The 22,725-nt window shown below is 44.7% G+C and overlaps 1 protein-coding gene across 1 annotated transcript in view; it reads right to left on the reverse strand.

The window, feature by feature from the left end:
* The window catches only part of Abca1 (ATP binding cassette subfamily A member 1), a 119,287-nt gene that overhangs the window by 63,920 nt on the left and 32,642 nt on the right, over positions 1-22,725 (reverse strand). Inside the window, exons 5-7 of the mRNA XM_051187818.1 lie at positions 21,910-22,028; positions 2,656-2,777; positions 598-774 (exon numbers count right to left, since the gene is read on the reverse strand). Coding sequence (XP_051043775.1) covers positions 598-774; positions 2,656-2,777; positions 21,910-22,028 — 418 coding nt within the window. The remainder of the gene's footprint in view (positions 1-597; positions 775-2,655; positions 2,778-21,909; positions 22,029-22,725) is intronic.

Below are 22,725 nucleotides of genomic sequence, written 5' to 3' on the forward strand. Positions count from 1 at the left end.
CTCAGAAAAGCCACAGAAATATTTATTCTAGAATTTCTACTGACATAACCCTAGTGACCAACACACCCAGGCTCACTTGAATTCCTTGGTTATGGCTTGTTTTGTGAGTGAGTCTTTCTAATACGATTTTGTTACTTATGAGCTAATTAATGTTATGTAGTCTTCCCAGGTCCTATGGTTCACTATCTAACCACAATATCCCCCTTCTGCTGTTTTTAAAAACACTAATAAATAGTGTTTAAAAACACTAATAAATAGTGTGTGTGTGTGTGTGTGTGTGTGTGTGTGTGTGTGTCTTTCTTCAAATGGACTTTTCCTCAGAAATATAACATGAAAGGTAACTCTTCTCTAGTTGAAACAGGCACAAGACACCATGGGCGTGGTCTCACCACACCTAGAACATTCTTCTCCAACTTACCCCTTGGGAAATGGACTGAAATTTGAAAGAACACTCAGAATATGACTGGGCTAAATTACATCACCAAGTCCCAGCCAGCCCCAAGTCTCTAGAAAAACAAGTCATGTGGTCCAGGAAAAGACTGCCCATTCCCAAGGCATCGGTGCTAGAAGCTTCCACACAGGAGCACTGCCACTCACCACAACCGGCTTCAGGATGTCCATGTTGTAACGCAGCTCTCGTTCTGCTGCATCTAGCTTCTCCCTTGGTAAACCACAAAGGGCAGAAACTTCCGGGTCACCAAGCCGAATGATTTCTTCTAGTTTTGATCCATTACAAAGACTGGCCAAATGTAACTGGTAGCCTTGCAAAAATACCTGGAAGGGTTTCATGTAAAGAGAAAGGAGGAAAATTTATCAGGATGGAAAGTTGGGTGCTGGAATCCTTGGGGGGGGGGGAGATCACATCAACACTGCTTGGAATATCCTCAGCAGAGCACCATTGAAGTCACCCTATGGGTAAGGTCTTTTTACTGAACCAAGGATTGAGTCAAGGCACCACTGTTTCAAAGCCACATGCATGACTTGCTACTCCACACTGTTGTCTCTTTAGCACAGGGAAATCCTTAATGCAAGTCTTTCTGTGCAATGTGACTGGAACATATAATTCAGCAAATGGAAACTCGGAGTGTAAATGCCGGGCACCATTAGAGGAAAGTCATCCTAACTATTCTGGAATTTATGGCACTGGACACGAAAATTCAGCTGAATCATGGAAAAAAAATTCTACTGTAAATCTGTAGATAAGGTTATTTAACAAATCCACACAACTATGTTCAAGGAATGCCAGGACTGGGAATATTTTGTTTTATTTGCCTCTATCAACCCTTTGGTAGACCAATTCTAAGCCATCCTTAGCTGTTCTTCATCGTAAATACACTCCCTTTGGCCATATATGTCTACATAGTTAGCCTTTCTGAGTTTAAAGAAACTTTTACACAACCGCACCTCACCATTTTGCAGACAGAAATCTTTGTAGTAAGATGGAGCTGCCTCTGTTTCCAGAGCTCATAGTTGTATCCACAGCATTAGAACAGCATTTGTTGTATGGATGGATGAATGACTCGGGCTCTTTATTACATTACCAACCCCTCTATCAGCTTAAATGAATGCAGTCCACCCTGGTCACAGAGTAATCCTGTAGAGCAAGGTGAATGATGAACCCAAAGCCTCCAACACTCTGGCAGTTTTGTTAACACCACCGAGTATCTGACCCTCCACGGTGTCCACTCAATTTTCACCTACTGCCGGATACTCAAGCACACTTCAGGCTTACTCCAGTCTTTAGTCCCTGTCACCATGCTGTGATGAAGAGCCCCGGCACTACAGAAACTCTAATTACCATGCAAAGACCTGCCCAGGATGCCTCTTATTTTAAACTGATGGCAAGTAACAGATATGAAATTGGCAGGGGGCAATGGAAATTATGCTAAATGCAATGATTTCAAAAGCCTGCTGCCTCTGGCTCACCTCCCAACCACACGATTGGTAAACACAAGGCATATTTTCCTAGTTTCCTAAGAGCTTGCAGTAAGCACATTTTTCTAATTTTAAAAATTCTCAGCCATGTGAGGCAAAGATCTCGTCAAGCATAAACCCTGCCACTGCTTCTGCTTACTGTAAAGTCAAGCCAGTATGGAGGCATAAGGCCAGGTGTGGGGTCAATTCTCCTTTCTGCCAGTGAATACACACAGAAAAAGCTTTGATTTTACTATAGCCATGCACTCTGCCTAGGAGCTGTATGAGAATAGACCATGCCAGGGAAGTTCTCTAGGAATCTAAAATAAAAACTCTATGGAAACACTAGTATTCCACTTAAAATTATAATAGACTAGATCTTCCCAATGTTTAAAATGAAGCATGAGTTTTGTTTAATCTTTTTTATTTCAGAACTACACTTTAAAATAAGCTTAATTTACCTTAATATAAAATATAACCCATTTAGGGGAAAGTCATTACAATGCCAAAGGACAGACTTGACATAACATCAACTTCATTTCAACAAGCTGGCCCTGATGCTGGGTGATACATTCCTCTCCCTGTAGGGTTTGTCCATGCCAGCCTTAGCACAGAGTATACAATGAGGCTTTAATTACATCACTGCTGTTTCAAAGACAGGGGTTTATTTTTTTATTTCCAGGCTCTCCACCAATGTACTAGCTATCGGGCCCGCTGGCTTAGCGGAAGGTGTCAGCTTACCTTCTGGAGACTGACATCAGCCCACAGCAGGCTGTCCACGGTCGGCCTTGGGAGGGACAGGTTATGATGAAGGAATCCAGAGAAGGTTTCATTGTCCACCAGGAAATCCTGGAGCTTCAAATCTATTGAGAAATGGTGTTTTGTTTACAGTTAATAACTCAAAAAAAAAAAAAAAGAAAGAAAAGAAAGAAAGAAAAAAGAAAGGCTCAACCACTATGGGGCAGGTGGAGAAGAATAGAATATTGATTGCTTCATTTTAAACGGATGGGTGAGCACTGGCTTCTGGCTCCCATACACTGAGAACTGAATTACAGGAGCTTTGTCTCACTGGGAAAGACATGAAAAGATTACTTTCTGATGACATGTTGAGCCACACTCAGTGTGTGTTCCCATATTCCAACAGCATGACAGTGTTGTTACACACATGGTCTCTCCTTGTTTCCAACTGAAAAACCAAACCTTTAAAATGATCTCATCCATCCTACCTGAGATTTGTGACATGAGCCCTGCTGCTCCTGACTCCCTGATGCCTTGTCATGTAGCTCGAAGTGAAAATACTGAAAGCCTTATTTCCACTCACCACAGGCGCTAATCTCCTGAATCTAACCTTTCTGTGCATCAGCATTGCTTGATGGGCTGCTTCAGCTAGACTGTCAGACACTAGCCCTACAGCATCTGATTCTGTGGCTTGTTGATACAGCTGAAGCATCTGCACATCTAGCAAGCTCTCGGGTGGTGCTGATGCTGCAAGCATGGGGACCACACTTTTGAGAAACACTGGGGTGACTTTTTGATGAATATGCGGTTTTTTACAGACATGGTCATGAGATGCAGAGCTGTAAATCCCAGTTCCCCCAAACATTGAGGAAAATACGTAAATATATGCTTAAAACCCCACCCTTTACTAAGTGCACTGGCTTCTAAAGGGTTTCACATTGACTCCCATTAAGCAATTAGCTCTCCAAGTGCATCCAAAAGGGCTTCAGCCCAGTGTCATGAAATAGAAAAAGCACTGGCCAAGAATTCAGAATGGTAGTCTCTGGTTGGAGGGTACATATGATGGCACCATTTGACCATTTCTAACATCTTTCTAAGCCTCCAAAGCAAGGGAATTTTGAACAGCTGCTGGGTGGGATCCTCTTCGCTCTGCAACACCATCATTTCCCTGCCTTATTTTACGGACTATATTTATCTTCTCTTTCCACTCTAAACTTCTAATAATCTGAATTCTTATTTTGCAATTAAAAGAAAAACAAAAGCAAACAACAAAAACAATCTCATCTGTGACAAGATGGCTAACTGGGCAGGCAGTTATTTGCAGAATTGTGGCTCACACACAATCTGACCACTAGAGGGCAAACTTTGCAAATCACAGAAGAAGGAGGTTTATTCTGAAAACAGTAGCATGGGGTGCATTGATGAGAACAGGCATTTATCCTGGCATCTACAAGGGTGCCCCTACATGGAGACAAATAGCCCAGGAAGACTATTGATAGATCCGAATGATCCAGATATCTTCTGCCTCAAGCAATGTTCAGTGATTTTTGAATTCAGGGAGCCCCAGAAAGAACAGATGAGAAGTGGTTCTCCTCAATACCTATGTGGTTCACGCTCCTATGATTGATTCCTCATGAGATCCAGAAGCTGATCCTGGTCTCCTAGTGTCCCTCCTCGAAGTCAGCACTCAAGCAAGCTGTCACCTGCCTGCTGTTTCTAGCATATAAGACACCACAATGAACACAATTCTGTGGTTACCAAGTCTCAGAGCTCCTAAGGCTCACTTAAGAGGCATGCAAAACTACTGTCTCTGGACATTGATCCCTCCAGATTCTAAACCAGTGGTTCTAAAGGAGACCAATCACAAATCTTCATTTTAATAAGCAGCCTTGATACTTCCAACATTGGGGGTCTGGGAGCCATATATTATGACAAGTCATTTTACTTAAATATCACATGCACTGGACTCTGCTTATAACAATACAGAGCATCTTTTATCTTAGTGTTCCACATACCAAGAACAAAGCCTGACACAGAATTACTGCTGTCAATGATAGCTGAATAAATGAGATTACCAGAAAGATTCCAGAGCTCTCTCTCAGCTTAGTGGCTCCAGGAAGAGGCTAAGGACGTTAGGGCCATCTCTAGACCACATCCCAAGAGTAAATAAGAACCTGAACCACTAGAATTGTCTTCCCAAAGACAACATCTCAAACACCCCCCAGCATCCTCATGCTAGAAGGAAGGGAGGGAGGAAAGAAGGCAGGCAGTAGGGAGTCAGCAGGCTTCAGTTGAGGCTTTAAAAGGCAGACATGTTTATAACTAAATTTAAAAAAAAAAAAAAAGGAGAATTGGTACTCAGTATGTGTAATACCCTGTCTCTCTCTCTCTTACACACACACACACACACACACACACACACACACACAATCCAAAAACCTGGACTCTGTATCCATTTATTTACCCGATTGTTAGACCTTCTTAAACTTCCACGACCTTACCTACAAAATGAGGGGGTCAAAGGGAGCGACTGGGAACTCTTGCTAGAACAGAGTAAATTTTGAACACTCGGATCAAACAGTTGAACTTAAATTCCTCCTAAGCAAAGCCACAGCAGTACAGAGCATCCTACTTAGACACTTGAGAATGGCTTCTTCCTCCCGGGCAGCAGAAGTGTAGGAGGCTGACCCAGGCTGCACTTTCAATGGGTCTTGGTCACCCTTCAACACTCTGGAGACCAGCAAATGTGCTTGGCATGTTTATAAGATGTTCCTGTTATGTCAACAGGATTGGTGGATACAACAGGCTCTAGGGATTAAAAAAAAAAAAAAAAAAAAAAAAAAACAGCTGGATGTGATCAAACTCCAACTGCCTATCCCATGGATAAGACCCAGAAACCAAGAAGCCATTTAAACAGTCAAGAACCCTTGGCAGTGCATGAGCATAGTGTGGCAGACTAGTTGGGTGGGGAAGCTGCAGGAAGGGCCAAAGATCCTGGCTACAAACACCTGAAACTTACAGTCTGGTCACGTGGATATACTCATATTATCTTCTAGTGTCACATCACCACTGACAGCTACATCCCATACACACACAGGAAGGCAAAATTGTGTGGTATGCTAGTTCTCGACCTTGGATGCTGCTAGACCCACTCGGGAGCTTTAAAAACTCCCAAAACCTAGACCGCACCCCAAAGCAATAAACCAGAACTGCTTAAGATAAGAATTGGGTCTCAGCCCAGTCTGATGGCTGGGAAACCAGCATAGGACTGACGCAGATCCCCTGAATGTGGGTGTCACTTAGGACTACAGTCTATGGGGCCTCTGGTAGTGGATCAGTATTTATCCCTAGTATACGAATGGACTTTGGGAGCCCATTCCACATAGAGGGATACTTTCTCAGCCTAGACACATGGGGGAGGGCCTAGACCCCGCCCCAAATGATATGACAGACTTTGAAGACGCCCCATGGAAGGCCTCACCCTCCCTGGTATGACATGAAAGGGTATGACATAGGGGGTGGGGGGAGGAGGGGAGGGAAAAGGAACTGGGATTGAGATGTAAAACAAGCTTGTTTCAAATTTAAATACAAATAAAAGGGAGGAGGAGAAGGAGGGAAAGGAGAGGGAGAAGGAGAAGGGAAAGAAAAGAAAGAAAGAAAGAAAGAAAGAAAGAAAGAAAGAAAGAAAGAAAGAAAGAGGGAGGGAAGGGGGAAGGAAGGAAGGAAGGAAAGAAGGAAGGAAGGAAAGAAGGAAGGTAGGAAGAATTGGGTCTCAGGCATTAAAACAAAAGCAAAAACAATTCCAACTTAGTTCGAAGACTGGATGGATGCAGTAGTGCATCCCTGTGATCTCAGTACTTGGGAGGCAGAGGACTGCAAATCAGTGGCCAGCCTGGGCTACAGACTAAGTTTCAGGCCCATGATTACATAGAGAGAGCATACCTCAAAACAAAATTATATGGGTAAAAATGGAGTTTGGAACCATGAAACCCAAAATGTAGTCGGGTCTCCTGCTATAAAGTTGCTGTGTGGCTATAAGAAGGTTCACTGTCTTAGAAAGGCCAAGCTTTCTATGTAAAGGAAAATAATATAATCTACCTTTCAAAGACCTAGGGGCTACAGAGGTTTACAAACCAGAGCAATGAGTAACTGGCTAGTGACAAATGCTTATTAAACAGTAATATATTCATTGTCACTAAAATGGCTGTTTTACTTGGCAATGTGCAGAAAAAATGAGAACACAGATCTGCCCTCAAGGGGTTTTCTTGGTTATTAGTAAGAGAGATGAAGAGGAGCACAAATTACCGAAAGTAGAAGAAAGGGTGAAAAAAACCAAAGGAAGATCATCCATAAAAGCAGTCAGGAGAAGATTAAATTTACCTGCAAGAACATCATGAAGGAAATTAGGCTACAGTTCTAGAAACAACTACAAATCAGCCACCCCTGGAATTCAGTGGAGTGAAGACAATCCCTCTCGTGATGGCAGGCACTCAGACGTTCTGTACTCACAGGGCTATCTATATACACAGTAAATTCTCAAAATAGGTCCATGAACAAAGAGACAGAGAGAACAAATTCTACAAAACCCCAGATTTGAGGAGTAGGGGGGAAAGAGTGAGGTGGGAAAGAAATGGTACAAGGACAGAATGGAGTGGTTTTGTCCTGGCTGGTCTCTGTCTTCAGTATGCAGCTAGCTGGATAAGGAAATAAAAATAATGGACTAAGCCAGATGACTGAAATATGGATGGATGGATGGATGGATGGATGGATGGATGGATGGATGGATGGATGGATGGATGGGTGTGGTCAGTGGGTGGGTGGGCAGGTAGGTAGATGGATGAGTGAATAAAGAGATGAATGAGTAGATGGTGGATGGGTGTGTGGATGGATACAAATGCACAAATGTAAAATGAACTGATGTGACCTGGGAAATGGCCAGTTTTGAAGAGGTAAATGCATCTTGTAGTGGCAAGAGGAAAGACCAATCAGGGCATGAAAGAGAAGTAAATGGGGTCAGGATGGCTAGAGTGTCCCTAAGCCTACTTGGTTTCATCAGCCCAAATGAAGAGAAGCATCTGGGAGACAGCAGCTGGAAGCTCAGCAAAATATATCAGAGGGAGGCTGAGTTAATTAAATGGTGAAACACAGCCAGACGTGCAGCAGCTCACACCTGCAATCCCAACTATTCAGGCTGAAATGGGAGGATCACAAAGTCAAGGTCTTCTTAGTTCATAATATGAGTTCAAGGCAGGCCTGGGCAATCTAGTGAGAGACATCCCGTCTCAAAATAATTTTAAAAGGCTGTGGGTGTGTCTCAGTGGTTAGAACACTTACCTGGCAGGCATAAAACCGTGAGTTATCCCCAGTGCCAGAATAAACAAGTGAACAAACAAACATGACAAAAATTACAATAACAGTCACCTTCCTGGATTGACAGTCTGACTGAGAAATGTTGGTGCAAGCCAGGGGAATTCCTGCACTGAGAGAAATGCACGGTAAAGTACTGCTAATGTGATTCTGTTTAGGGACGACTGAGCGGCTGTGTTCAGAACAGATAGAAAGAGAGAAGGGACTTTGCCAAGAACACTGGGATGCCAAATTTATGGCTGATAAGATGTGTCTGTGTGCGCACACGTGTGCACACACTTATGTGTGTGTTATGCATTTGCCTGACTGACTCCCCAGGTGGGATAGAACTATTTCCCTTTTTTTGATCCTCTGCTGATACTGTCTACAAGGAAAGGTCAAGCCTCACTCAAGTGTGTTTATTCAGAACTTCATGAAAAAAATGAATAAAAGCCATGCCAGATGACACAGGCCCATTACAACTTAGCAGCTATCTGGGGCTCTGGGGCAGGAGGATTACAAGGACAAAGCCAGCTTCAGCAACTTCACAACTCTTTGTCTCATATAGAAAAGGGGGGAAATGGGCAGGGACCTAGCTCAGGTGTAGAACATGTGTTCTAACATGTAGATGCCCCAGTTTAATCCCCAGTACTGCAAAAAGGAAAGGAAGAGAGAGGGAGAAGAGAGGAGGATGGGATGGAGAAACACGAAAAGGTAAATCTAACATTTTATAGAGACTCAACAAGAAGAATCACATTGTCTGGCAGCTGCAAGGACAGACACAAGTAGATGACCAGGGAAGACAGTTGCTGGGAGACGGTCACTCCAGCATTTAACTCTACCCAAATGAGTTGACCCAGACACGGCTTTTATTATCTGTGGAATATGTGGTTGGGGAAAATGTTCTCTGAAAAAAAAATTATTTTTCGTGTTTCTGAGAGGAACAAGGGTCCAAGAGATCCAGCACCGAGATAAGACACCAGAAAGGTTGGCGTCAAATATCATTGGCTCTGCCACTCAACCTCTGTGACTATGAACCTCATTGGCTACTTTCCTTGGTCTCTCTCAGACATCAAATGGAGCTAGGGCCAACATGATGGCTTAGCAGGGAAAGCACCTGGCCACCCAGCCTTAATCCCAGGAACCCACATGGGCTGACTTCCACAAACTGTCCTCTCCCTTCACACGCAATCCCAACACATACAAAATAAAGTGCAAAAAATGTTTTAAAAATAAAACGGAACTAATAACACCCATAGGTTGGTGTAGAAAGCAAACATTAAGAATACAGCAAAAGGCCAAAGGAGTTCTCTCAGTGCAACCCCTTCAGCATGCACCAAAGTACCTGAGCTGTTGAGCCCAGCTTCCTGACTGCCCTGAGAGGCAAACAGCTGAATACTGTGTCCCTGGAGCTTTGGGCACAGTCAAGCAGGGCAAAGGGGAGGAGAAAGGGAAAACAAAGTAAGAGACTGGCATCTAAAAAGAACAAACAGATGAGATGCTTCGTGGGCTGGGAAAGAATGAGACTCAATCCTGGGTTTCTTGCTATTCATCTGCGTCAAGCCTCTGTGTCAGGCCTCTGTGTCCAAGCTAACAGGCAGACAGAGGCTGGTGATAGGGAAGAACCCTAGTCTGGGGGTCTTCCTAGCCAATGAAGTGTTCCCTCCCTTCTCTCCCCCTGCTTGCTGGAACCCAGGCTTGGGAGCAGAGGAGAAGGGAGAAGGAGGAGGGCGGGAAGCAACAGAGGAAGGCGGAGGAGGGAAGCCCTGGCACCAGCCACTGGGGTTACTCTCGGTCAGTGCCCTCTCCAAGCCCCAGCTTAAGTTTCAAGATCTCTGCAGTCTTGTGCTCTCCACAAAAAGGAACCACAGCAATCAGCAGCTTGAGAAGTGGGTGGAGGAGGCAAACTGGGGAAAAGAAGTTGAGAAAACACATTCCAGTATCCCTGGCCTGCTTACTCTTCTTAAATGGACCCCCTGGGATGGCAGCAGGGTGGGGTTGGGGTCTTCTAGCCCAGGCTCTACCAAATGAGCAAGGGTTTGAGGTGTGAGTTGGGGGGGTGCTGGATGGCATTCTTGTGGTTTTACTTTGCCTATTCGGTCAGTCTTACAAATGAAACTGAAATATGTTCAGCTACAACAGCTAGAAACATCACACCTGTTTCTCGGTTGGCTGGTTACTTGGTTCCTTTCCTGAGAATGGGTCTTGTATAGCCAAGGCTGGCTTTGAACTCCTCAGCCTCCTGCTTCTGCCTCCGAAGTGCTGGCATTTACAAACATGCCACCATGGCATGCCACCATGGCTAGGGGATCTGTTTTTTTGGGTTTCTTTTGTGATGCAGAGCTGTGCATTCTTCAGGAGTGAGATGTCTCCAGAAGGTTTTGTGGAGTGTTCTGGAGAGGAGAAGCAGCTGTGTGGCTATGGCCTGGAGTAACTTAGTGAGGACAAAGGTGGGCCAGATTGTGCCTTGAGACCTCCCTGCCAGTCATAGGGCCCAGAAGAAGTTTCTCTCTACAGTGAAGGCTTTCTGAAGAATTCCAAGAAACTTCAGAAAGGTCAGCTTTGGAATCTAATGAACTGGGTCACATCACAGTCACAGTTCCAGAATTTTCCAGTTCTATGGACTTTGGAAATCACTGAGCAGGTCCTTGTGAGCCTGTATTTTGTAAATGAAGGGCTACCTTCCAGTGTGAGTCAAGCAAGCACTAAGCATGATTCATATACAATGCACAAGAAAATACAAATTGGAGACTAAATATGTCCAAAATACATGTTAATAAAATGGTCATGGCAATTAGGTGAATAGTTGTCTATTCATGGTCATATACCCTGAACTGTTAGGGGCAAACAGCAGCAATGTTAGAACCTTCTCTCTGCACCAACAGTAGTGACACTTTAGACACTGTGTGTTATTTCAATTATCTGATACAAGTAAATCTGCATTAGTTAAATGTCCAGTGTACCAAGATACCAGTTCTAAGTTCAAACGAATAAAACTATCCAGTGTGTTCCAAAAGCAAGAAAAAAAAAAAAGAGAGATATTTCTCAACATAATCCCTGCCCTTGCCATCTTAGAGGAGATGCGAACAGAGTAATAGGGGCAGAGTGGCCCCATCTGCTATTCAAGAATTGACAAGATCGAGATCAGAGTTAGAAGGGGACACGTTTCCCCAGGTCCATGCACTAAGGCAGTAGCTCTCCTGACAGGATAAGAATGCTGGGAAATTAGAGGCCTGCAGGGTAAAGCAGTCATCAGAGCATAATCCCTCTCAGATGGGATTATGACTTTTACTGAAGTACTTTTTAAAAAGTTTGAACACATGGTGCACACACACAGATGCAAGCAAACATTCATGTACATAAAAGTAAAAATGATATTTTTTTTTTTTTTCAGATTTTGAGGGGTGGGCTCATTCCTCTATGGCTCTTCTAACAGGTTGAAGAGATTTTCCCCTCCAGGAGTGAGATAGTGATGCTGCCTGCCACACCCCAAACGAGGACTTCCAGGCTCCTTAGAAACAATTTCTGCTGTGTCAAATGACTGAATCGTGGATGTTTTCTCCTGGAAACAAGAACGGACTAAACCAATATGCACATCTTGCTGACAAGAAGGAAGCGGAAGAAGTTGCTGGATGCCTCTGGAATAAAGACTGGTCTAGTAAGTGAATGGTAGATAACAAGGAGTCAGAAAAGACTGTGGCTCTCGCTGGCCAGCAGGTGGTGACCACATGCAGGCTGGCTGAGACAGCTCACAAGACAAGGAAGGGCGATGCTGAGTTGCTACCATTGGCCCAAATGAGTTTGGAACCTCAGGATAAACAGTAAACAGGAAGCTAACATTAGGGACAGCTCATAAGAAAACACTTCCTAGGGAGTCTTTTGTGAATAGCAGAGGGTGTGAAGCACATGCAGAGAGGGCTCTGCAGATAGGAGAAAGGAGAGGAAGGTCAAAAGCAGGAGCATAGCATTTAGAAACAGAAAGACTGAATCAAACAGAAGAGGCAGAGGTGGGGAGGTCTGGAGGGGGGCAGTTTAAGCCACTCACTTTCAAGGCAAGACTTGCCTCTAAGGGACAGACCAGACACTACAAGGTGCAGGACTAGAATCAGTTTGTGGGACCTGAAAAGTCCAGGGAACAGGGAGGGGTCGGAGAGGTAGATCAGGGGGTATAGAGACAGGATCCCTGGAGCAAGCTGGGTAGATAAGTCAGCCAAATAGGTGAGCCTGGATTTAAGAGAGAAAGCACAATTCAATTTATGAGGTGGAGAGCAAGGAAGACCCTTGACATCAACTTCTGGCCTCCACATTCACGCAGAGAGAGAGACAGACACAGAGACAGTGAGAGACACAGAGACATAGGCAGTAAGAGAAAGACAAGAGACAGTGAGAGACAGAGACAGTAAGAGAGAGACAGATACAGTAACAAACAGAGACAAACCAAGACAGACAGACCAGGGAACAAGAGAAGGAAAGATGACTATACAAGCCAGGCACCAAGGTGGGATTTTTTTTTTCCAGGCAGGATTATATAGAACTGTCCAGTGTACATCACAGGTACATACATCGCCTGATTTCTCCTACCGTCTAAAAGTAATGAACTTACCAGGACGTGGTGGCACTTTGTGGCAGGAAACACTGGGTCGTATTTACAAAGCCTCAGACACATTATACAGATCAATTTCCAGAACCTCTAAAGCCAGCTTCCGAGAAAGGTATTGTTGCTATCCTCATTTTTCCAAACCAGGAAATAGATGGGAGAAGGGAGTAGCTGGCTCAAGGTCACAGAACAAGCCAGAGGCAACAACTTAGATTTCACAACTCCAGTTCTTTCCACTCTACTGGCAACTACATGAATTGTTTTACTCTCTACAATCAAAAGCTGGTGGCATCACCCACGCTTCCCCATGATGAGGTGCAGCAATCCTGCATCATGGCATGGTGGAAAGATGTGCAACTTCAAATCTCACAGACCCGGACCCAAGTTACAACTCTGTGACACTGAGCAACAGATAACAACCTTTTCAGACTCAATTTTCTCATCAATAAAATGGGGGCAGTGCTGATCTGCTAATGTTTCTTCAAAGAATATATAGTCCACTCAAAATGTAAAATTCCACACTGACAGGCACACACATCAAGACTCAGTGAAGCTCTGTACTTAATAGCTAAGTTATAGAACCAACCTAGGTTTCCAACAACAGACAAAAAGGTGGAATATTTTTCAGCCATAAAGAACAAAGCTATGGATTTGGGAGGAAATGGAAACAACCAGAGATAATCAAAATAATCAAATTAAGTCAGTCTCCGAAAGACAGGCATTCTATGTTTTTTTCTCTCACTTGGGTCCTAGATTTTATATAGACACACAGAATCACATATGTACGACATGAAGGTAGGAGCAGACTTGTTTAGGAAAACAAAGGGAATTAATAAGAGGGAAGCAAAAAGAAAGGAGAGGGTACACGAGGAGCATTATCAACATACAGTGCATACCTATGTTAGTACACCCTTGTGTGACACAGGACCAAACATATAACGCATGCATACCTATGTGAATATGCCCTTATATGACACAAGGCCAAACATACAATGCATACATACCTGAGTATACCAAACATACAATGCCTATTTATGTTAGTACACCTTTATATGATACAGCACCAAACAAAGCATACCTATTGAGTATATTCCTATATGACATGAGCCCATGTGCAATGAATATATATTATACATTAAAATCTCTTAATGCAAAATATCTGTACAACCTTGTCTGTAGACAGAGTCAGTTTAACATTGCCTTTCGTTACCTCCATGCAATAGAGGTGGGAGAGCTAAAAGTATGAATTTTTTCAATGAGACACAAAGTCTATGCCCAAGCTGTTCTTTATCACCCACAGGGTAGACAATTCTCACATAGGAAAGGCAGGAGACATATAGTACTGTTGTTTGATGGTCACGATTCGAGCTTTTTAAACAGCAGCCTGATATTGTGGGGTACATGGCATTCTGTAATTGAATGCAATTGTGTTTTCTATGCTTGTCTGGCTAAAGCTGACCTTTGGTCTGATTTCGCTCAAGCAATATTTCAACATTGCACTGGAGCTCTGTGTCCCTGACTACAGCTCTGTTAGAGCCAGGCCTCTGCCCTGGATGGCAACCAACAGACTGGGCTCTGGGACACAGCATGGCTTTGGCAGGTCTGGGGAAATGTTCATGGAGGTAGAAAGGTTTCAAAACTATGAAACTCAAAAGCCTCAAATCAAAACTTTAGGCAAGCACACCCAGGACATGAATCAGAACCACCCAAAGATTTTACAGGCTTTCCATTTTGATGACATGGTGGCACATGTCATCACATCTCCTAATAATATGACCCATGGGTGTCAGGCATGAGGAATGAAAGCCAGACATTTGGGGCTATCAGCCCAACTTGAGCAACTGCCCCAATGAAACAAAAGGCTAACCTTGAGGTAAAAAAGAGAGAAAGGAAAGGAGAAGTAGCTGTGAGTCACCAGCCAGTGTTCAGAGATAGATAGGCATGGGGGGAAAGTCCTCTAGTGCTTGTTACATATGATGCTTGGAAGTGAAGGAAATCTGGTGTGTTACCTCAGAGCCCTCTTATCCTTTCTCACCCCAGTTTGTCTGTACCTGTGCAAGGACCTCAGGGCCCTGGAGGGTGTCTAGAGCTGTTCTATCTAGGATGTGACAGCAGTGAAGTTTAAGACCGAAAATCTGTTCTTGCTGGTTTCTCAGGCAAGGTACTTAGCCTCTCTGAATTTCAAGGAGAGGTGCTCTACCTCCCATGATAAATGTGAAAACAATGAACAAAAGAAGAGATCTGCTATCTATTGCGAATCAGGTCAGCATGGAAAGGCTTTGTTCTCATTGGCTCACTTCACTGCTACAGCATCTCTGAGGAGGTGCTGCTGTTAAACCACTTTGAGGAAGGTGCAGCACAGGAGTGGTATATAACTAGGCATGGGTACAAATGAGCAGCAGCAGAGGCAGGATTTGAACCCAACTATTCTTACTGTCCAGTTCAGGGGATATGTAAAAGTTGTTCATTGTTCATCAATGCCTGTCCTTAAATCCCTACCTCAGCCAACTTCCTTGCCATGTCCCCACAATCACTCCATCCCTAGAGCTCATCTCTTTTTGGCTTTCTAAGATCCTTTAACTTTAACTTTGACTTTCAAAGATACTCAGTATCAAAGATCGGTATCAGGAACTGTCAAGACGACCAGGCAGGCAAAACAGTTTTCCCTAAGCAAAGTCCAGCATGGCTTCCACATAGAAGTGCACAGATACACTGGTCCAAGCCACAACGGAAAGGCCAAACCAGCTTTGTATTTGTAGACGAAAATGGCAGCCATGCCATTACCTCAACATGACACCTTGCTAAAGGGACCAAGACAATACGACTTAACTGAGGAAGATGACATGCCCTAGATCTCCTCCAGTCTCAACCTCAATAACCTGGGGACATCTCCATCCAGTCCGATGCCAACATGTCCAAGGTTCACTCTGGGTCTTTCCTGGCAAAGTTTATAGGAGTTTCAGGAGGTTCTGCATTCTGGAAAGAACACAGCTGAAAAAGCCCTGAGTCAGAGATGGGGCAGGAGGAATGGGGCAGCTGTCAACAAGAGTCTTCACCGATGGAAGCTGAAGAGAACATAAGACCTCAGCAGACAGCCCTGTGGGGTGAACAGTGCCTGTCTTGAAAGAACACAGTTCTCATGGAGAGTGTCACTCCTGCGGGCCGTGGAGCACATGCACACAGGCCGAGCTTTGAGGTCATCCCTCAGCTGCCCCTGCTGCCTTTCCTGGAGCAAGCACAAAGGACCAGAAAATACTCTTCTGTGGTCGGCAAAGTACCCTCTGAACTTCTATACTTACAGCATATCAGAATAGCTATAAATTGGGACAGGGCCAGACACCTAGAGAGCTAAAGAGCTGGGATCTTGGCTGAGTCGCATGCACACAGGAGATCAGCAATCTTGGCATCCAGCCACACCACAGAACTGATAGCCCTAGCCACAACACTTGGGTCAGGCACAGTTATAAAGAATGTAGAACTTCTACAGAACCCATACCAGCCAAACAGAGGACTGTCCCTAGACTGGCAAAAGTAACGGTGACATGATGAGAGCCCCTGGGGAGTTCACTGGACAAGGTGTAGCCAATTGTAGAAAAGTGGTGTATGTGTGTGTGTGTGTGTGTGTGTGTGTGTGTGTGTGTGTGTGTGGTGGGCGCGATCTTAGACTGTAAGGATGGTCTACCCTGGGAAGGCCACAAGTCTCAGCCTCCAGCAGAGAGAAAGAGAAGGAGGGTGGGTTCTTAGACTGTGAGGATGGCCTGGAAAAACCCAGAAGCCTCAGCCCCCAGCATAAATAAGCACTTTCTGATTCCACACCCAGTAGAAAGCTCTGACCTGTCACAGTTACTTGCATCCATAGTGGATGTGACTAGGAGCAGCCACTGGAACAAGGTAGATAAAGGGAGCAGACAAGCTCAGTGGGAAGCGGCTTTGAGTATTTGAGTATGTTCATTATCACTAAGCAAAGAATCTTAAATAGCTGGGAATGAAGGCCTCCCCCCCACCCCAACAGCAAACAGCCAGTTACCTTATTCTCTAACCCTGTCCTAACTGGTGGCAACAAACCACTAGGAAGGACTTCTCCTGAGCCCCACCTCTCACCATCCCTAGAGAAAAGCCAAACCAAAGCCAAGAGAAGCAAGTATGGTAAGTGAGGCTGAAGGACAAAGCCACAGGGGAGTCTGAGGGCAGGGAGGGACTTCCTAGTGGGCAGGGGCCTCCTCCCCCCTCCCTAGTGCCTGGAAATCACACAATACATGCCACTTTTTTCCTTTTTTAAAGATTCTAACCTTTGCAGATTTTTATAAAAACTTATCTGGGAGTAAACACATTGCTAAGAATCCCTCAGGGGGCCCTCAAAAGAGAACCATGGAGGTAAAAATCTACCTTTCTAGTACATGTTATACCTCTGATCTCAGGTTGGCCCTTCCAGTGAAATTGTGGGGAGGTAAATTTTATGAGAGAAAAATCAAGGTGGACTTAGTTTTAATTTTGAGCCACTGGTGCCTATTAACACAAGGGAAGTTGTTCTCCGGTTGCCTGTGCTGGCTTTGATGTCGTTCAAAGCAATTTCACTGGACTTGGCTTCATTCTCGAAAGATGCAGTCAGGGTTACCACTCATCACTACCGCACTGTTTTTCAGAGCAGAATGACCAACATGGACTAATCCTGCCCTGAACAGACTACAGCCTCGTCATCCACACCACCACTGCATCACAGGTGTCCCCATCCACAGAGTGACCAACCCAGACTCTGAGATGAAGCGTCTTCAAATCATTTAACCAAACCTCAAATGTTAGACAATGAAACTTAAGGCCAAGAAAAGGTGAGTAAGTTGGCAAAGGTTAAGCACCCTAGAATACAAGGGAAGTAAAGTATTTCTGACTTACAGTGTGTCACCCCCATGCTCACGTTGGAAACCCGTAGAAAGTGTATCACTGAATGCTCAATGACCCATGGGGTAATCAGTGTCCAGTTCAAATAAGTAGAGGGCCAGGAATCAAAAGTTACCCAAAGACGACTTAATGAGAGCAAGAACCTGAATGTGTTGCCCAGTCTCCACCCAGCCTCAAGTCTTTCTCCTACAGAAGCGTTTTCCAACCTTAGGTCATTTACAAACTGCTCTCCAGAATTTCACCACAGCCACATGAAACAATGCCTTCCTTAACTTCATCTTTTCTTTCTTAATATCCAATTAAGCAATAATACTCATGAAACTGCAATTTGATGTGAGTCGGAAGTAAAAGTCGTCATTTGTGTCCTGTCAGAAATCATCTCATATATCACACAAAACTCAAAGCACTGTCCTTAAAGGTTTACATGTTGCAGGGTTAGAACCTAGACAGGTTACTTTTCCTGGGGTTTCTGAGAATTAAGCCAGTGTTTGTACTGCCTTTGAGCTGTGATCATGATAGTAAAGACAGAATGATTACGCAAAACTAATTTAGCCACCACTCAGTCTGCTGGTTACACTCTGGCTTAGAGAAAAAAACAACAAAGTGGCCAAAAATGGGGTGAGGCAGCTCTGTGAAGCTCTGTCCTGGGACTTCTACAGGGATGTGCCCAATGATAAATAGAGAAAGTATCCACAACTTAATTTTTGAAGTTGGAACAATACTAAAAACAGTACAAGACTGCCCTTTAGAGAGAGACTTAAACGGGGGACTGGGCTAAGATGTCATCCCCATAACTGTGTAAACAAGAAGTCACCTCCACTTTCAGTATCCTCTAGGAAGGGCCCCCTCCCCTACAGAAGCATGACTGGCACAGAACTGAGTAACTGAAGCAGCCAGCCCCACGAATCTACACACAAACTAAGCAATTTCTAAACAAACCAATGTTATGGTACTTTGAGACAAGACAAGAGTGTTTCAGTAGACTCCCAATCTACAGAGTCCCTATGGGCAGGTCAGTGGCTCTAGCTGACTGAAGAAGATGATGAATTATTCAAATGGATTCCAAAGCGGGACCCAGTGGTTACAGCAATGACCACACAGGCAAGTAGCTCTCTAAGATCCTAGGAATACTGCCCAAAGGAGTTGGCAGTCTCTGGGGGAACCAATCCCAGCCTCCAGCCTTATTCTCATCGTTATCAATGTCTGGACTATCAAAAGAGAGTCACTGAACCCCTAGATGTCAGAAAGCCACAAGTAGCACCTGTGGAATCATAGCAGAATCGAAATCTAAAATGGTTAGAGTAAGACAAGAAAGTAGAAGGGATTTAATGATGTAAATTGGAAGAGATGGACATGTTCCCTTTAGCTCAGTGGTAGAACTAGGGAAAAGAGAACAAGTCACTTTCAATTCCGTGTGTTCCTAAGATCTGCAGTTTGAGAGTTGGCTATATACGGACTATGAGTCAACAGGATGACAAGAACATCAAAAGCCTCATGCAATCTCAGACTGCACGGACAGAAATCCGGCACTCAAACAGGCAAAAGTCCCTTTCTCCTCTATGCTAAAGTACTTTTGTAATTTCTGGTAAACTTCAGGAATGACATAAACACACTGAGAAGCAACCAGCAGAGGCAGAGGCTGCGAGGAACAGCATTGCCTAAGAGGATTGGAGGATATTAGAAAAAAAGATTCTGGGAAGAGACACCAGAACTGTCCTCAGATGTTTGAGGGACATGGAATTAAACTAATTCTCTAGAAGGTAAAGCATGGTGGCAAAACCTTCCTGACAGTCCGAGCTATCAACACCCAAAATGAGCTACCTCATGAGAACTGGAAGTGGAAGGATGGCACAGGTTTCTTGGTAGGGAACGATGGGGACATCTCCAGCCACCATCCAATTCAGACTAATAAGGTGTTTTTCAAAACCTGCATAATGCTATCGATTCCCAGGGAAGGAAGCAGTGTTTCTCGGTGCTTCCTCCAATGCTGCTTCCTCCATGACTGTGGCCTGGCTTTTTGTGGGGAGATAAACAAAGGAAAATGACAGAAACTTGAGGACCAGCTGGAGCTGGAGATGTAGCTCTCGGCGGTTCAGTGCATGCCTAGATTGTACAAGCTCCTGGGTTTGATCCCCAGCACAGGAACGCAAATTGAAACAAAACAAAACTAGCATCAGGGCAAAGGGGACACCGGAAAGTGGAAGCTGGCTTCCTTATGAAAAGCTGTGCTCATACTTGTGGTTCCTTCCTTCCACCCCACTTCACAGCCCCAGTTGCTAAAAAGAAGAAAAGCCACCTGCCTTTCTAAGGCAGCCTACCCTAAGAACTGGAAAGTCTGCCAATTGGTTTTGCCAACCCCACAAACTAAGAAGTAGGAGAACAAGGTCACATGGTCAGAAATACAACAATGTCATGTAAGGACAGCAATGGCTTCTGTTTATAAAGCACCTACTATATGCCAGAAAGTTTGTCAGATGTTGCATCTTAGGTATTCTCCTATTAATAATATGCCATTACACTGTACATAATAATATACTATTATAAATAACTCAAGAAATTGGGTGTCAAAAGGGTTGACTGTTTTGTCTGAGATGTCTGGGCTTGAAAATAATCATTGTGTGGCTAGAGAGATGGTTCAGCAGTTACAAGCACTGGATGCTCTTAGAAGGCCCAAGTTCTATTCCCAGCACCCACATGGCAGCTGACCCCCTTAACTACAGGTCCAGGGATTCTGATGCCCTCTTCTGATCAGATGCACATCTGGGACACACACAATGTACATACAAACATGTAGGCAAAATACACACATGAAAAAAATAAATAAATCTAACAATAATTTTTTAGGGAAATAATCATGGCTCACGTGTTAAACACTGTTATAACCCTGGATGAATATCCTACTGTACCAATTCTCAGGTAAGAAGAGATAGTCCCCAAGTGACCAGGGGACCACAACGCCACACAGTGACACACACCAGCACTTTTCCTCTGTACTGCACTATCTTCCCGGTGATAGAAGAAATAACCCAGTTCTGCTGCTTGACAACCTAACAGGGGTCTCCATGACAGCAGAGCCTGGCCTTGATCTGAGGCCCCCACAGACAGGAAAGATAACTCAGGCGACCTGGATGCACAGCCAGGGACAGTCCAGCTACAAGGGCCTCACAGGTGACTCGGGGACCCGAGCATGCCCATGCCTCTCTGTACTGAAGCCACACACCCCCTCTTTGGTACCCCAATCACCTCTGACCCTCCCTGTCATGGAGTCATGATTCCCCCACAGCAATGCCTCTTTTTAAAAACTTTGGGGGGGGCTATGGGGGTGGCTTGTGCGCGTGAGTGCAATGCTCTCAGAGGCCTGGAGCTGGGGTCACTGGCAGTTGTGAGCTACCCAAGGTGGGGGCTGGGAACTGAACTTGTGTCCCTCTGGAAAAGCGCCATTCAGAAGTCACTTCTGAGCTTGACGGTCCCTGCAATGCCTCTTCTCCTACCCAGTTAATCACAGTTCTGTGTCCTCACAAACAAGCTCCCACCCAATCCACTTAAACCCTAACATTTTACACCATTCGTCTCACGCCAAATGGATCCCACACTGGGAGAGAGGACTTTCAAGAACAGCTGGACCAATCCATTCCCTCCTCAAATGTCAAACTGGGTAAAAAGAACTGTCTTGGAGCCACTGTTGGCTCACGATGGGAGGAGTACTTCATCACTGATGAAGTTCAGAACTGCAGCCTGTGGTGACAAGAAAAGGGCCAGCTTTCTGACGGCTCCCTAGCCACTTCTCAATCTTCACTGGGTACACCATTCTTAACCTGCACCAGTGAACATCAAACCCTGCCCCTGGGCTATGACATGACTGCCCTTCTGCAGCCATGCTGTGGTCAGCAAACTGTATGTTCCTCAGACACTTCCTCAGTGGCATGCCAGGAACTAACTGCCTGGGCACTCAGCAAATCTGAGGTGAAGACTCACGTCTTTCAAGCTCTTTAAAATGCCTGCCAGACTCATCCAAATGGCTACTTCCAAGGTAGAAGAGTTTCCTTTTAGAAATAATTGCCCAACTTTTATGTGCCCACATCAAGCTAGAACTCTAACTGCTCTCACACAAAGATAACTCATCTATAAATCTGTCTATGCATGGAAATCCTATGGACACCTCAAAAATGCCCTCGGCAGCAATCTGTGCTCCTGCTGGCCTTAATGGCAAGCCCATGCCATTCCTGTCTGGGATCCCCAGTGTCACTGTCTATGGGAACCAACTTTTCTAGTTTGTTTCCACTGCTTCCTTCAGAGAAGACCAACCACTCAGCCACTGCAGAAGAAACAAGCTCTAGGGCAAGCCTGAGGACAAACTCAGGCCACATGGCCAGGGAAATGTCCACTTCCAACTGCATGAATGGGAGGGTTTTGCTTACTCGAGTTGGAATGCTTGATCTGTCGCAGTGTTCTCAAGACCTTGTGTATGTCCTTAATGCTGGTGTCCTTTTGGCTGTATAAAAGAAGTCTGCGAGCATCTGAGAACAGGCGAGACACGCTATAAAGGGAACAAGAAAATAATGTCAGAAAGACCTGGTTAGGTCAGCTGCCTCTCACCCCAGCCTGGCTTCCCCTCCTCACTACCCATAATCCCAGCCTCAAGTGTCTGCCCATGTGTCTAGACCCAGTTCACCCACCATGGCCAGCATGTATACAAACACACAGGCACACACACATGCACACACACACACACACACACACACACACACACACACACCTATCTATTGCCCATAATAAACCTAGTGTCTATAGCCCAAAACATACTTAATGACCCATGAAAATATTTTCATTGATTACAACTATGAATTGAAAACAAATACATTACACAATGCATTACACAATTACACAATTGCATTACAATGACGAATTTACCCCTGATTATATGCATTTATATGCCAATAAATTTTAATATTTTTGTTATGTCTGAAAGTGTCCACAAAAGGCCCACAACCTACATGTGAACATTATAAACGTGACCCTGCCTGTGCCGACTAAGCACCATCCCCTGCAGCATATCCTATAGCCCCTATGCACTCTGACTCTGACTCTGCACAGCTCAGAGATCTTCACCATCTCATTTGGCAGATGCATTGGAGCCAGGAGCACAGACACTAAGACAGCAGATCATGCTCTCAGGTAGCCCCCACTCAGGGAGAGAAATATCTGTAAACAGCAGTGACACTGTAGTCATCTCA

The sequence above is a fragment of the Phodopus roborovskii genome, unplaced genomic scaffold (genome assembly GCF_943737965.1).
Source record: "Phodopus roborovskii unplaced genomic scaffold, PHOROB, whole genome shotgun sequence".
Lineage (NCBI taxonomy): Eukaryota > Metazoa > Chordata > Mammalia > Rodentia > Cricetidae > Phodopus > Phodopus roborovskii.